Source organism: Myotis davidii, unplaced genomic scaffold (genome assembly GCF_000327345.1).
Source record: "Myotis davidii unplaced genomic scaffold, ASM32734v1 scaffold1947, whole genome shotgun sequence".
In the NCBI taxonomy this organism is placed as follows: Eukaryota; Metazoa; Chordata; class Mammalia; order Chiroptera; family Vespertilionidae; genus Myotis; species Myotis davidii.
In genome coordinates this window covers 80,657-96,616 of record NW_006297822.1, presented here as the reverse complement: position 1 = coordinate 96,616, position 15,960 = coordinate 80,657, and the positions used below count along the sequence as shown (strand labels likewise).

Sequence of the window (15,960 nt, the reverse complement as noted above, 5' to 3'; positions counted from 1 at the left end):
ATATATATATCACTAGTTCTTTTTAGGATAACTTAAAATATAACTTTATGATTGTTAGAATGAGGTGCAGAGCAAATACCTTCTAAGCACTGTCATTGTTTCTTGGGTTGGAAGAGAAGGCAGATGAGAAGAGAAGCAAGGGAAGGGAAATGATGCAAAAGATCTGAACCAGTAATGCTTTGCTTAAAGGAACCATAAACAAAGAAGGAAAAAGTCAATATTAGAAAGGCCCAAGTAGCCAACATATTAAATACATATATGTAAAAGAGTTTCCTTCTTGTATCATAGAACAGAAATGTTAGGAATACCTCACAGTGAAGGTCACTTTAAACTAGAAACCAAAGTTAAGCTCCAGTCTGAGAGTAAGAATCACCTTTGATAGTGTTATAAGAATTGATTTTGTTTATGAAACTTATTAGGAAGCTTCAAAGCTCTTAACATTTCACGGAACAGATAAGACTCACCATTCCCTAAGGCAACTCCCTCTGAAAGGTGAAATACACAGAAGAAAGCCAAGCATTTGAGCAGGTTTGTTGGCCTAAAGGTTCAGGCTTGCAGGAGAGGGTCAAATTACCCATGTAAAACTTTCAGGGCTAGGGTTTCAGTGTGTACTGTTCACTCTGAAACTCAAGTATCCTGCCATTGTCTGGAGGGAGGGCCTACTCAAGTGAGGTCACCCTCCAGTTGGTTGCCTAGGATTGTGTACATAATCCATCAGGTGTACTTTCCCGATTACTGATTCTACGGAAAACACAATTTTCCCACAATTTCCCACATGGCTTTCAAGTTTAATCTCTGAAATAGGAGTGATGCCCTGCTTCCTCCAGGTTACAGCATCTTTTCACCATTGTAGCCGGGAGGAAAAGAGTTCCTGCAATTATATACAAGGCGGGCAGAAATAGGTTTATATTTGAGAGTATGTGAAATACAGAGTTTATTCTTGTATTATTATTATTTTCCATACAAATAATTATAAACCTACTTTTGCTCCACCGTGTGTGTGTGTGTGTGTGTGTGTGTGTAATTATGTTTACCAATCTGGCATCAAAGTCATCTGAATTATATCTCTTCAAACACCCCCAAAGCAACTGTCTCCTCTTCATTCTGCTTCTCCTCCTCATAGAATTTCCCTTCTAAAGTACAGTTCTGGTCATGTCATTTAAAGTGACATGGCTCAAAGAATATAGGTCAAATTCCTTAGAATGGCACATACATGAGGTCCTTCATAATTTGGCCTTGGTATCTCTTTTCAATGAACCTCTTATTTCTTATTCTCTCCTCTCTTCTTGGTCTTATTCTCAAGCCTCCCCCGCCCCAATAACACACATTCACGTTTCAATCTCACAGAACCATCAGCAGCTCCCCAACCAAACCATGCATCCTCCTGACTCTCTGATTCAGCTTTGTTCTCTGGGAAGGGATTTCTAATTCTTTGAACAATTTTCAGTGAAGCACTTACTTGTTTCCCAGAACCTCTGATGGAGTTGATGTGCATGTCTGTGCCTACCATGTCATCTCAGACAAAATCCATAACCTGTTCATCATATTGTTTTCAGGGGTTAGCAGAGTGCCTGAGCATCTAGTATATGGAGGAGGGAAGTGGTGGGTGAAATAAATAGAATGGTTTCTCCCATAGAAAGCAAAAATAAAGTCAAGATGAGTAATATTTAATGTGGACCCAGAGAGGGACCAAAATGAGAAAGACTAATGAGGACAAATGGGATAAGTCTCAGGTAAATTTTTAAAATATCCCTAGTTTAGAAAAGGCCCTAGTTTTGATCTGTTCATAATGATGATGCTTTATGGCAACACTGGCTTCTTGTTTCCATGTGTATTAAGTTATTATCATCTACCATAACATTTAAGCATTTCTTCCTAGTAAAGTCATTGAGGATGGTACATTAGTGTTTGCCTCCTTAGGTCACGTCTCTGTATAGTTTGATGAAAACAAAGTTTAATCTAGCAGCTTCACTCATCTCAGGAATGAATTCTTACTTCTCTTTGTCAAGAGCCCCAGCCTGTTTTATTGACGCTCTCACATGGATAGAAGCAGTGCTTTTGACCTACTTCTTGAGCTAGGGAAGCAAATGGCACAGAGGAGAAGCTCACCTTTACACAAGAGTCTATCCATGAAAATATTTTTTAAAAAGCCACTAAAGAACAGGAAAGTTTAAAAAGATGGAGAAAACCATGGCGGCAGCTCACTGCATTCAGGTGTCTGAGAATGGCCCCTCACAGTGGCACAGAGCTCTGGTGAACACAAAGTTGGCTTTCTGCCACCTCATGGGAGATGCAGAGGTTTAAAATGGAGCCCCATACTTGCTGGTGAGGACAGTGGTAAATACAAAGGGAAGGAAGGATACAATTAGGTTGGAGCCTCAACTCTAAGCTTTACATGTAGATAAAAAATTTAAAACAGAAATCAATTTGGCCTATGTCTACCTATGAATTTCCTTGTGAAATACTCCATATCATCAAATATGTTTGGGGGCAACTGTACTATTATTGATAGGTCTCTCCAGACAAGATCCCAGTACCACAGGTGTTTCCAAAACTGTGCTGTGCTGAAGAGTCCTCCTCTGTCAAAATGAACTGGCATCAGGAGCCCCAGCTTCAGCCAGGGTCTCAGTCAACCAAACAGGATTGGAGAGGTGTGTGTGTGTGGGCCTCCATGAGCTGCAGCCATTACTTTTTTGCTTTCCTGCCTTCCAACACTTGCTTTATTTATTTAACTTTTGAACCAGAAGGACAAACCTTTGTGTTTTGTTTTTCAAGGACCTATGCCAAATTCACTGTCCTAGACTGTTTGATTTGGGGAGAATCCTCCCATTTGTCTAACTCAGACTCTGTATTCATTTGCTGGAGTCTAACCGGCAGCCTACTTCTTTCAGGCTTTTGTCTCCAAATTTATACACACACTATTTGCCAGCTTTGCACCTTGAGGACTATTTCCAGGCTACTAAAAGGGAAAGGTTTAAACACACATCTCTTATTTGTTCTCAGGGAAAAAAATGGCATGCCCTTCATTGCCCAGATAAATGACCTTAGCACATCTGTGCAATCCAATGAAATAAATTCCAGCTAAAATTGCCTCTAATAGGTCTTTACATTTCTTCTGGTGGCATTTACATAATTTTTAGTCATTTCATCGCCTTCAACAGTAATGTACTTCTCTCTCCACTTTCTTACATGCACAATTCTTATATAGTAAACACTCGTGAGAAATGTGACATTAACCAGGTGGCAACAGTGGCAGTAGCAGACTAGACCTTGTTTTATATATATGCCAGCCATAAAGTATGACTTTGGACCACATTTTTATAAGACTTCCACAACAAAGATTATATTACAAGGTGATTTTCAGATATTATGAAATCCAAAATAGAATAAAGTTGGCCTGAGTTTTTAAATAATTAAAACAGAAAATATCAAAGATTATTTTATATTCAAACCCACAGGTCAATTTAACTTTTGCAACTAAAAAGATTTTTGCTTTGGTTGTTAAAACAATCAGTATCAAAGCCAGCTCATTAAGAGTTAAAAGCACATGTGAAAGACAACAGAGAAAAGTTCAAAAATAGTTTCTGAAAATGCACTGGTGAAAATGCATTGGTTAGAAACATACAGGTCTAGATACATGAAGTAAAAAAGGAGATAGAGTTGAAGTTTCTTTAGCGCTGGAGTTTTCTGGGCCAGAGGAGTTTTATGACACCCGCCTCAGGCTTCAAGGAGGCCCCAAGTTAGAAATGGGTAGTAGAGAACTATACTTGATAAAACAAATGTGAATCAGACTGTGAAAGCTATTATAATCACTTCTGATTATTCTAAGCACCTGGAAACATTAACATAATTTGAGGACTCTTATGAAGACCTGCAGACGGTGGCCTGGGCATGAAGCTGAAATGTCTAGACCAGTGATGACAAACCTTTTGAGCTCGGCGTGTCAGCATTTTGAAAAACCCTAACTTAACTCTGGTGCTGTGTCACATATAGAAATTTTTTGATATTTGCAACCATAGTCAAACAAAGATTTATATTTTTGAAATTTATTTTATATATTTAAATGCCATTTAACAAAGAAAAATCAACCAAAAAAATGAGTTCGTGTGTCACCTCTGACACTTGTGTCATAGGTTCGCCATCACTGGCCTAGACACACAACACACCTTGTGGTAGCCATTACCTTATTAGATGTAAGATAAGGTGACATGTGGTTTCTGGAGCTTCCTTCCAGGTAGAAAAATGAATTAAGTCACATTAACATAGGCTCTAAGTAAGTGTTATAAGACTTCTGCCCAGTCAGAGCTATCATTATAGGGGACAAAGCAAAGCATTTAAAAATAAACTATGTTATACTTACAGATTTGCTTTCTAAAAGTCTCCTAAAAATACTTTTGTACCCCAAATTGCTTATTTTTCTCATAATTTATTTTATACTTGTATATCTTATTATATTCCACTATTACTAATAATACCACCATCTAGCTCTCATAGCAATCAAATTTATAGTCAGTTTTAAAAGATAGCTAAATTTTTTTTTAAAGAACTAGCAGAAAATTCTGCTTCTGTCCATGATGAGGTTAACAGGACCCGATTTACCCTGCTGCCTTAGATACCTAAAACACAATGTAAAAGCACATGAAACAATGTGTTCAGACTTGGGGTAACTGAAAGCACAAAACAGTGGTCTCTGAAAGAAGGCAACCAAACATGGTAGCCCTAAGATTGTCCCAGCTTATTGCATGATACGTTTCTAGGCTGCAGTGCAGGGAGAGGAACCCAAATGGAGCATGACGTTGAGGGGGGCCTTAAACCTCGAGGAAGCCAAGATGCCTAGGATTTGTAGGACAGAATACCAGAGAAGAGAAAGCCACCTGTAAAGAAGAGAGTCATTTAGAAAGGAAGTTCCAGAGACCTTCAGAGGGTGTGCCTCAAGTCTTTGGTGTGCGTGTGAAGAAACTGCCAGAGGCTCGGAAAAGAATTGTCAGGAATGAACGGCCAGAACAATGCTTGGAGCTCACTCAAGGGTGGCAATAATTTGGTTCTCATCAGTCAGAGTGGAAGAACCATATGATACAAGGAGCATCAAGTAAAGTACTCGGAAGAGATGATCTCAGTATTGAGATACAAAATTAACTAATTAAGGCTTTAAGTAACCCTTAAAATGATCACCTGCTTTTAAGTAAGTAACAACTGCATCCCAGGACTAAATTCTAGAATATTTATTTAGAGGAAAACAGAAATATCCAGTACATATCAAGGAAAAGTTCAAAATGTCTCATATACAATAAAAAAATTAGGAAGCATGCAGGGAAGTAGGAAAATATGACCCATAATGAGGATAAAAATCAATTAATAGAAACAGACCTAGAAGTAACAATTATTGTAATTATATTCTGTTTGTTCAAGAAGGTAGAGGAAAGAGCTATGGGACATGCCAAAAAGATCTGAATCAAGTATTTATACTTGAAAACCATAATGTCTTGGATAAACATTATATACCCTGAATGGGATTAATGGAAGATTAGATGTTGCAGAAGAGAGTAATGAATTAGAATACAAAGCAATAGAAACCACCCCAAATACAACATAGAGAGAAAAAAAAGGAAAAATAGAGAGAAAAATGAATAGAACTTCAATGAACTCTGGGCACTTTCAAATGACTAAATATATATGTATCTGGAGTCCTCCTCCAAAACAAGGGTGGGTAAGTATAGGAGACATATTTGAAGCAATAAAGGCCAAAATTATTTCAAATTTGATTAAAACTATCAACCCACAGGTTCATGACAAATCTCAATCATGAGCAACATCAAAAGAGATTATAACCAAATTGCTTTAAAACAGTGATAAAGAGAAAATCTTAAAAGAAGCCTGAAAAAAAATATATTCTCTGTATATCATATTATATACAGAGAAAGAAAGATAAAAATGACAAAAGATTTATCTTTGGAAATAATGCAGAACGAAAGATACTAAACACTATCTTTGAAAAAAATATCTTTCAAAAAGGAAAATGAACTTTTCAGACATGTAGAAGCTGAAATTATTCCTCTGTACTACTAGAAATATTTCCACTGGAAGGCATATGATATCAAATAAAAATCTGTATTTATACCATGGAAAGAAGAGTATCAGAAATGGCAAATATGTAGGTAAATGTAGCATATTTCCCCCATGTTTTGAAAAAATCCCTTTTAAAGATAATAGACTGTTACTAACACAAGTAAGTCAATTTAAAAGCAAAAGGATGGAAGAAAAATATGCCATGCTAACATTAATGAAGAGGAAGCTGAAGTGGCTAAATTAATATCACAAAAAGTAGATTTCAGAGAAAAGACTACTACCAGGCATAAAGAGAGTCATTCCCTAATGGAAAGGGGTGATTAATTAAAAGGACAAAATAATCTAAAATATTTATGAACCTAATAAGAGTTTCAAAATACCTGAAAGAAAACTGATAGAACTGAAAGGAAAAATTTTTAAAAGACTTTGGTTTTAAGTTTAGCTTAAAATATAGTTTTCCTAGATTAAGCCACATTCCTAAAAATTTTCTAGTACTTTTCTAGGTTAATAATACACTCAATAAAAAGCTATTTTCCTGAGTTGCATTACCTTCTCATTAACTGCCAAATCAAGGCCAATGTTAGTGTGCGGTTTCCTTCATTGAGATCTTGTCCACCAATGCCAACCAGGGAAAACTTAGCTTGATTCTTCCCCAATTCCACAGCATAGTTACAATTCTCAAGCTGTTAATGAAGAAAGAGGACAACAATCTAATGTAATCATCTCTATGGTGTTAAAATACTAAAAAAATTATGATAATAAAAATAAAGACAAAATGAAATAAACATGGCCAGATTAAATGATCTCTCAAGTCTTACCTGCTTCTGCAATTCTAGGATTCTAAATTAGACACAGAAAGTTCCATCTTTTCTTAAATAAAACCTTTCATTTCTACCAAAAAATATTCACAGTGTACTCTAAGTATAAAACCAAAATAAATTCATCATTGTGGACATTTTCATGGCCATGCTCAGTTACCTGTCCGTAATATCCCTAAAATAGCTGAATTCCTAAAGGTTGGCCTGGAAAAATCTGGATTCTCTATTCTACATGCACACAGTGGACTGACATGTGAGACAGATATTCCTGTGGCTATGCTTGTATAGTAGGAAATGTTTGTGCCAACCGTGTTGCTACTTTTCCATAACAATGTGTTCTCCCTGTGTTGACATTAGACAAACTATTTGTACAAGTCAAATTGTGAGTACAAAGTTCCAATTCTTTGGAAAATTAGAATGAGAATCTTGCTGGGGGAAGAGACCCTGCCCTGCTCTAATTATCTTAATTAGAATTTTTACAGCATAATATTTAAAGACATCCAACATGGAATTATAAATAAACAAGCAACTCGCTTTAATAAAGCTAGCTGTCTGATTGCTCAACTGTAATTTTAAACCCTGGATAAACATTACTTATCTTCTAAGTTTGGCCTCCTGATAAAGTATTCACAGAATGGTTTTGCAGGCCTACGCCTACTGGAACATTTATATTTACCTTCTTCATATTGCCCCCCAGTTTGGGGTATGGTGGTTTGTTTACTCTGTTCCAATCGACAGGGACTTTAATCTTTTCATAGAGCTGGAAGATGACCAGGGCATCTGATAAGTCACTGAACAAAAAGCAAACACAAAAGAATTCTCAGATAGCGAACATTTGTGAAGGGTCTATAGTGAGCTAGGCATTTCCTTATATATTAGCTTAAGGAATATTCACAATTTGGTAAAATTGATGTAAACAGCTCCATCTTTTGAGGTAAAGAAACTGACTCAGACATTGAGGTAACTTATTTGAGGTCTTCCCTAGGAAGACCTATGTTCCTTCAACTAAAACTCATTGCCTCCAGGAAAAAAAATAAGGCTCTAGTAAGTGGCATAGGAGACAACCACAACTTAACATTTATTGTTTTGCCTACTTGTGAGCAGGTCATACATCGGCTGGCAACATATAGTACATTTGTCCTTTTGCTAGGTTATGATTTTGTATGAAACACATAGCCAGGTTGGTGTATGAAAGTGAGTTTCTCTTTTTCTGAACATCCAACATCTGCAGATAGATCAGTTTGGCACTTCTCCCCTTTTCATCAAGGTGCACACATTTTGTGAAGAGAACTGCATATCATAGCAGTATTTGAAATCTTGGGGATCTTTCAAGGTCTCCAGAGTCCCCAGATATTCTTACCTGTACAAATGATTGACTCGAGGGTTAACACCCAAGGAGTTCATCCAGTTCCTAAATGTCCGTTCTTCTCTTGTCTCACCTAAATTAATGAAGACTGGTTATCTTTCAGGCCCCTAGACAATATGCCTTATTAAAGTTTAACTAAAGAGGTTGTAATAAAAACTGAAGTAGAATTTTAAAAATTAAATAAACCCTAATGGATTTGGATGAGGTTGCTATTCTGTGTTAATTTTCTACTTCAATTTAACAAGTATTTCTCTGGTGTTTATTAGCAGTGGGCAAAATCCTTTGTGAGGAAACTGTCAGTTGGCCCTCAAAGGCTTACATTCTTTCTGGAAAAACTTCTGGTCATCAAAGAGAGCTCATGTAAGCTAGAGAGCTAATGTGCGAGGTAGACAGGTTTGATATTTGAGTTGAGATAGGGAAGAGAATAGTATGGGCTAAATTTGGAGGAAGAGGAATTTGAGCTTCACCTTCTAGAACTGGTAAAATCTGGCTAATGAAGATTAAAGGGAAGAGGATTTAAGGATATGGTAGGGGTAGGATTAGGAGATAGAGTAAATTATGAACCCAAAGGGAGTGATAGGCAAGGCCTTATTAAAACCATTAGGAACTGATTTTTCAGGGATCTGTGTTGTTCAGTGCATGGAGATAATGTTGTCCAGTGGCTGGAACAAGAATCAGGGATATTTGTGTGAGGTAGCAGATTTGGGTTAATATATAGGACAATCATTATGGTTTTTTTATTTTACTATAATAAATTCTTGAGCAAGGCTGAGATATAATGAAAGAAGTATTATGATGTGCCTGACAGCAGTGTGTAGAATTTCTGGAAGGCAATATACATTTAAATTAAATTAAACTTGCAGAAGGGATAGTGTTTGACACTAGCACATTCAAGAGCTTGATGAATGGAGGAATAGGCCCACCAAGACCTATTGAAATAGTTGTTGTGTGATTTAATAAAAGTCTAAAAGAGCAGAAAGGAAAAATAATGATCAAAAAGCCATTCTATAGGAAGAATTATTAGTATTTGCTGATTTAATACATTTAGGGGTGAGGAATATATTAAAGTAGAACTGAGGGATTTGGTAATTAAAGGAAAAATGGTAAGGTTAATGGAAATGGAGACTTCCTGAAGGAAGGGGATGGGAGGAGGGTAGAATAGAAAGACAGTGGTGTATGTGTGTGGGAGAAATGATCAATTTTGCTTTGTAAATGCTGAATCTCAAGTGATAGTGAAGGATCCAAAGGAGAATGTAGAGACAGCTGCAAATGGGTGATAAGAGGTTTGATATATATACATGGAGTCAGCAAAATGCATGGACCACTGACCACAATTTATCAAATGATACAAAATGCAGCAGTGTTGGAATACAAATTAATTTTGCATTTCTAGCTAGAGTAAAGCATTGTGGAAACATGATCAACAATATGTTAAATATGGACTTCCTTTCTTTGGTGATAGTCATTTAATATTAACTTTGTTTTGATTTTCCTGTCTCAATATTGAGACTAACTCATGATAGGAATTAAAATAACCATCTCTGGCACTGTTACCTGTTAGAAACTGAGTAAAACTATGCGCTTTTTTGTTCACACTTAGGGAATCAACTCCCAAACTATAATTGTCAGGGATTCTGCTTCAAAATATGGTTATGTGCCTCCCATAACCCAAAGCAAAGATACAAAACAAAAACCTCCATAAACACCTCCTAGAATAGTTAAAACACATTTTTAGATGATAAGTGGCTGCAATTTCTTGCCTCTAGGAATTAACACTCAGTCCCCTAAGTACATAATTAGATTTTTGGAAGTTAAGATTTATTTCATCTGATAACTAAGTTCATTGTTTTGCCTAAAACAATTCTGATAATGGATAAAGCTTATGTATTATGGATGTGAAGTAATAATATTTGATTTTTCTTGCTTTGCTGTAATTTACTGGATTAATCTATTTTATTCCCTTTGTTATGTATCAGAGAATTCATAAACTGTTTGGGTTTTATATTTGCTTAGGAGGTGATTTTGAATTGCCTAGAATTGTGAATGATTTTTTAAACTCTCAATCAACTGGCTTTCAGTTACCTTCAAGAGCCCCCCAGTCTATGTCCTGGTTCTCTGGTTTGTGCAGGGCAGGATATCTGTTAAAGAGGTTGGCAATGAAAGCCAAGTTCAACTTGGGGTTCCCTCGGACAACATCTGTGGCTGTGACAAACTGCCGGCAGCCCAGCCTCTCTGCCTGCTGCAACATGCATTCTGCCCTCTGGATGTCATCCTTCTCCTGCAATGAAAAAATCAAGGCTGGGTGAAGGTTCTCCATGCACAAAGTAGACATGGATAACAGAAAAAGAAATGGAAATCTTACTGAAGGAAACCTTTAGTATTTAACCTCAAATAGACACTCAATAACAGCATATTATTATTTATATTCTCCTGAACCGAAATCTGAAAAATCACAAATAAAAGGAATCTTGGGAGTTAAGTAATCCAGTCCTCTCATCTCTATACAGGACCATTTCAGATGAATGATTTGCTGTCCTGTTTTTAAAAATATTCAGTAGACACCACCCCAGATGGCACAGGGAGGCTAACACCAGTGGGACTTCCTGCGCAGACACCATCTCTGGCTGCTGAGTGTAGCAAAAGCTAGCAGGACCCCAAGTGCCCGCAGCTGACACCTGTGGGGCCAGCTTTGTAGGGAAGGGTATATAGCTCAGAACAGGGACAATCAAGGTGAGAGACTCAAGGCAGACCCAGCCTCTGGTCACAGGAGTTCCTGACCACTGGACTACTAGGGGCTTCAACCTCTTGGACCTCAATTTGGCTGCCCATGGCCAGAAAGGTACAGTAATTAACATTAACCTGCACTGAGAAGCTCCCAGGAGGCCCAGGGTAGACACACCAAGCATCAGAGCAAAATACAGCAAGCCCCAGAAATAGTGGGCTCAAAGCAGCTATATAATAGCTGGCACAACAACATTGGGGTTAAACCTCACTGGCAGCAATTTGGAGGGGAGAACCCTCCCACGAATGGGACATCAACAATCCAGATCCAATTATAACAGGAGAGCCCAAATAATGCACAAAGGGGCATTCCTAGAGCATCCAGCTCAGGTGAAAAAGGAGAATGCACCACTGGCCCCTTCCGGACACTTTTTAGATAAAGCCATCCCACAAAGACTTGGAGGCATAGCAGTTCTAACACATAGGAGAAAATAGAAAGAGACAGCTAAATGGGGAGACAAACAAACAACCCCCAATGACAGAAAAGAAGGAATCTCCAGAAGAACTAAATGAAAAGAAGGCAAGCAAGCTATCAGACATAGAGTTCAAAGCAATGATTATAAAGATGGTTAAGGAACTTAGTGTAAATTACAACAGCATGAAAAGGAAAATAGAGGCCATGAATAAGAACCACACAGAAATGAAGAATGATATATCTGTCATCAAGAATACAATGGAAGGGATTAAAAGTAGATTGGATAAAGCAGGAGATTGAATCAGTGATTTGGAAGACAAGGTAGAAACAAATACCCAATTAGAGCAGCAAATAGAAAAAAGAATTAAAAAGCAGGAAGATAGCTTAATAGAGCTTCAGGACAACATGAAACATAACATCATCCACATTACAGGAATACTAGAAGGGGGATAGGGAGAGCAAGGAACAGAGAACCTGTTTAAAGAAATAATGACAGAAAACTTTCCCAACTTACTAATGGAAAATTTCACACAAGTTCAGAAGGCACAGAGAGTCCCAATCAAGATTAACCCAAAGAGACCCACATCTAGACACATCATAATTAAAATGGCAAACATTAAAGACAAAGAAAGAGTCTCAAAGGCAGCAAAAGAGGGACAAAACATTACCTAAAAAGGAGTTCCCGTTAGAACAAACATGTCAAACTCGCAGCCCGCCAGCCTCAAGTTTGGCATGCTTGCATGAGACAGCCAGCTGACTTCCCAAGAGAAATACTTCAGGCCAGAAGGGAGTGGCATAAAGTACTCAAAGTAATGTAAAGCAAGGGCCTAAATCCAAGACTACTCTATCCAGCAAGGTTATTTTTTTAAAATTAAAGGTGAAATAAAAAGCTTTCCAGATAAAAAATGATTAAATGAATACATTTATCACCAAACCAGCAATGCAAGAAATGTTAAAGGGACTGCTTTAAGAAGAACAGAAGAGAGAGAGAGGATCATAGTCATAAAGAAAATAAAAATGGCAATAAGTAAATACCTTTCAATAATAACCTTAAATGTAAATGGCTTAAATGCTCCAGTCAAAAGACATAAGGTGACTGAGTGGATAAGAAAACATGACATATATATATATATATATATATACTGTTCACAAGAGACCCAACTCAGAACAAAATACACTCAGACTGAGAATGAAGGGATGGAAAAATATATTCCATGCAGGAAAAAAAAAAGCTGGAGTAGCAAGACTCATATCTGACAAATTAGACCTCATAACAAAGGCCTTAACAAGAGACAAAGAAGGTCACTTTATAATACTAAAGGGAATGACTCACCAAGAAAATATAACCGTTATAAACATATATGCACCCAATATAGGAGTACCCAAGTTCATAAAAAAACTCTTGATGGACTTTAAGGGAGAAATCAACAGCAGTACACTCATAGTAGATGTGTGTGTGTGTGTGTGTGTGTGTGTGTGTGATAGTAGACAGCACTGGATAGAAAGAATACATGCGCACTATTGTTCATAGCAGCATTATTTACTAGAGCTAAGATTTGGAAACAGTCCAAGTGTCCATCAGTAGATGAATGGATAAAAAAGCTGTGGTTCATTTACACTATGAACTATTCAGGTGTAAAAAAGAGGGATCTCTTACCCTTTGAAAAAGCAGGGATGGACCTGGAAAATATGCTAAGTGAAATAAGCCAAGCTGAGAAAGACAAATATCACATGATCTCACTTATTTGTGGAATCTAATGAAAAAAATCAATTGACAACAAAATAAGACTTGAAGCATGAAACAGACTGATATACTTAATGTGGGGTTGGGAGGATGAGAAGAGATAACCAAAGAACTTATATACTTACTAAAGGCCTGGTGCATGAAAATTCATGCACTTGGGCAGGGGTGGGGGTGTCCCTCAGCCTGGCCTGTGCCTATTCGCAGTCCGGGACCCCTCAGGGGATGTCCAACTAATGGCTCAGGCACGCTATCTGGGGGATAGGGCCTAAGCTGGCAGTTAGACATCACTATGGCAGCACGGGAGCCCTCAGGGGATGTCCAACTAATGGTTTAGGCCCGCTCCCCCTGTGGAAGCGGGCCTAAGCCATTAGTTGGACATCTTTAGTGCTGCCATGGAGGCGGGAGAGGCTCCCACCACTGCCGCTGCACTGGCCAGTCATGAGCTGGCTTCTGGCCGAGCGGCACTCCCCCTATGGAAGCCCACTGACCACCAGTGGGCTGGCCCCTGGTGGTCAGTGCATGTCATAGCAACTGGTCATTCCAGGTCATTCATGCCAGACTGATCACCCCCTAACTATTCCCCTGCTGGCCTGATTGATGCCTAACTGCTCCCCTGCCAGCCCAAGTGCCCCCAACTGCCCTCCCCTGCCAGCTCAATCACCCACATCTGCCCTTCCCTGCTGAGACCCTCCTCCTCCTCAGCTGGGACTTGCCTCCTCCGTGCGAGGCGGTGGAGATGCCAGGACCAATCTCCTCCATACCACGCAGAGCCATGTGACCCCCAGGCCTCACTGCACAGATTGGCTGGCAGGCCCCACCTCCGCTATTCATGTGGCCATCTTGTGGTGGCCATCTTGTGATGATGTCATGGGCAAGGGCCACCTAGGCTTTTATTGTATAAATATGCATAGCCCATGGATACAGGCAATAGGATAGTGAAGTCTTGTGAGGGGGTATGGGCTGGAAGGAGGGAGGAAAGAAAGAGTGGGAGGAAATGGGATATATTTGTAATACTATCAACAAAGAAAATATATTTAAAAAAATATCCAGTAGATTCTACAATTTATTAAGTGGATTTAATTGTTTTCAACCATTGAGCTTACTTTTTATTATTTCTTTTCTACCAAAAATGTTTATTTATTAAGTAACAAATTATATTCCTATTTTTAGTTCATCAAAGATATTTATATCTGCCATTGAAAATGTATGACTAGTATAACCACATTTCCCATACTGAAATGGTATACATGCAACTTAAACAAAATAAACATGATGAGTTATTTAAGCTACATATTGTCATTAATAAATATATAATATCAATTTGGCTTTTGCAGACTTTAGACTGAGAACTACTCACTGAACATATTAAAAGTCAACTCAGCCCTCCCTGGTTTGACTCAGTGGATAGAACATTGGCCTGCAGACTGAAGAGTCCCAGGTTCGATTCTAGTCAAGGGCACACGCCACGGTTGTGGGCTCAATCCACAGTGCGGGGCATGCAGGAGGCAGCCAGTCATTTATGTTTCTATCTCTCTCTCCCTTTCCTTTCCTCTCTGAAAACAATAAATATATTTACAAAGTTTATTCATATAGTTTTAGAGAATCTCCTGTCATTTTTAAGCAGACTCTTATTAGAAGACTCTTGTTGAATTATGCTCCAATGTCCTTAAAGCTCTGAAGAGTCTATGAAAACACCAATTTTCAGAAAACAGAACTTCAGACTAGAATTATTTCTTAATATGATGCTTTACTAGATAACACTATATGCATTATACAGTTCATGGGCTTTACTTCTCATTCAGGAATGAATTGATTTTAATATTAACTCATTGGGTTGAAGTCTAATAATATTAATTTAGGCACAAAAATAGGTAAGATGATTTTCAAGATCAATATTAAAATGGTGGCAAAACTAAAGTTTTGACATTCAGACTCATGCTATGCCCACTATTTTTAAGAATGCTCAAACAAGACACTTCTAAGAATTCACACATCCTGCCCAGTCTTTTCCTCCCATTACCCTTAGTGATGTAGTGAGGGAGGGCTGTGGCTGGATGAATTTTGGAGCCACCCTTAGGTTTAAATTCTTGTTGTACCAGGCACTGGTCTCTGTGGCCATGAGATGATTATTAGCTTCTCTGACCTTCAGTTTTCTCAACAATAAAGCAGTTTAACATTTATCTCAATGATGTTTGTAAGGATTAGAGGCTGTATACACAACATGCCTTGCACAGGACTTGGCACATTGGAGGAACTCAACAAGAAGGGATCCCCCTTTTTTTAAAAAATTATTGCTAGAGGAAAGGGGCCCCAGACTTGGATCAAGTTACTTCCAAAAATCTGTCATATGATCTTAATTAAGCCTTCTGATCAGTTTTCATCACTAAAGTGAGAATTTATTTACTTGTATAAATATTTCATCTATTTCCAGAAATAATACTCAGGAACCTAAATATGGAAATAATACCTCTTGGTACTGTGGAGCCTACTAAATGATGGGAAATATACAGAAGTGCCTAGTATGGTGTATGACACTTAATTGGTATTAGTTTCTTTCTTTCCTTAATATTTATTTCCAGGTTAAATTTCCCACAATTATTACCCACAACTGTTAACAGTTTTTAAAGGTTTTAATCAGAGATGTCCCCTCATGCAACCTCAGAGTCAGGTCATACAGGTCAATGGGACCCCAATGCAAAGGCAGCATTGTGTTCTCTAAACAGCGCTTGGAACATGGCCTTACCCTTAGTCCTGACATCGATCACAACAG

General features: G+C 38.0%; 1 protein-coding gene across 1 annotated transcript in view; it reads right to left on the bottom strand.

Annotated features, from left to right (window-relative positions):
* The window catches only part of LCP1 (lymphocyte cytosolic protein 1 (L-plastin)), a 59,113-nt gene that overhangs the window by 6,445 nt on the left and 36,708 nt on the right, over positions 1-15,960 (bottom strand). The window contains exons 9-14 of the mRNA XM_006773663.2: positions 15,947-15,960; positions 12,152-12,166; positions 10,333-10,528; positions 8,245-8,323; positions 7,561-7,675; positions 6,616-6,749 (exon numbers count right to left, since the gene is read on the bottom strand). The exon at positions 15,947-15,960 is cut by the window's right edge and continues 88 nt beyond it. Coding sequence (XP_006773726.1) covers positions 6,616-6,749; positions 7,561-7,675; positions 8,245-8,323; positions 10,333-10,528; positions 12,152-12,166; positions 15,947-15,960 — 553 coding nt within the window. The remainder of the gene's footprint in view (positions 1-6,615; positions 6,750-7,560; positions 7,676-8,244; positions 8,324-10,332; positions 10,529-12,151; positions 12,167-15,946) is intronic.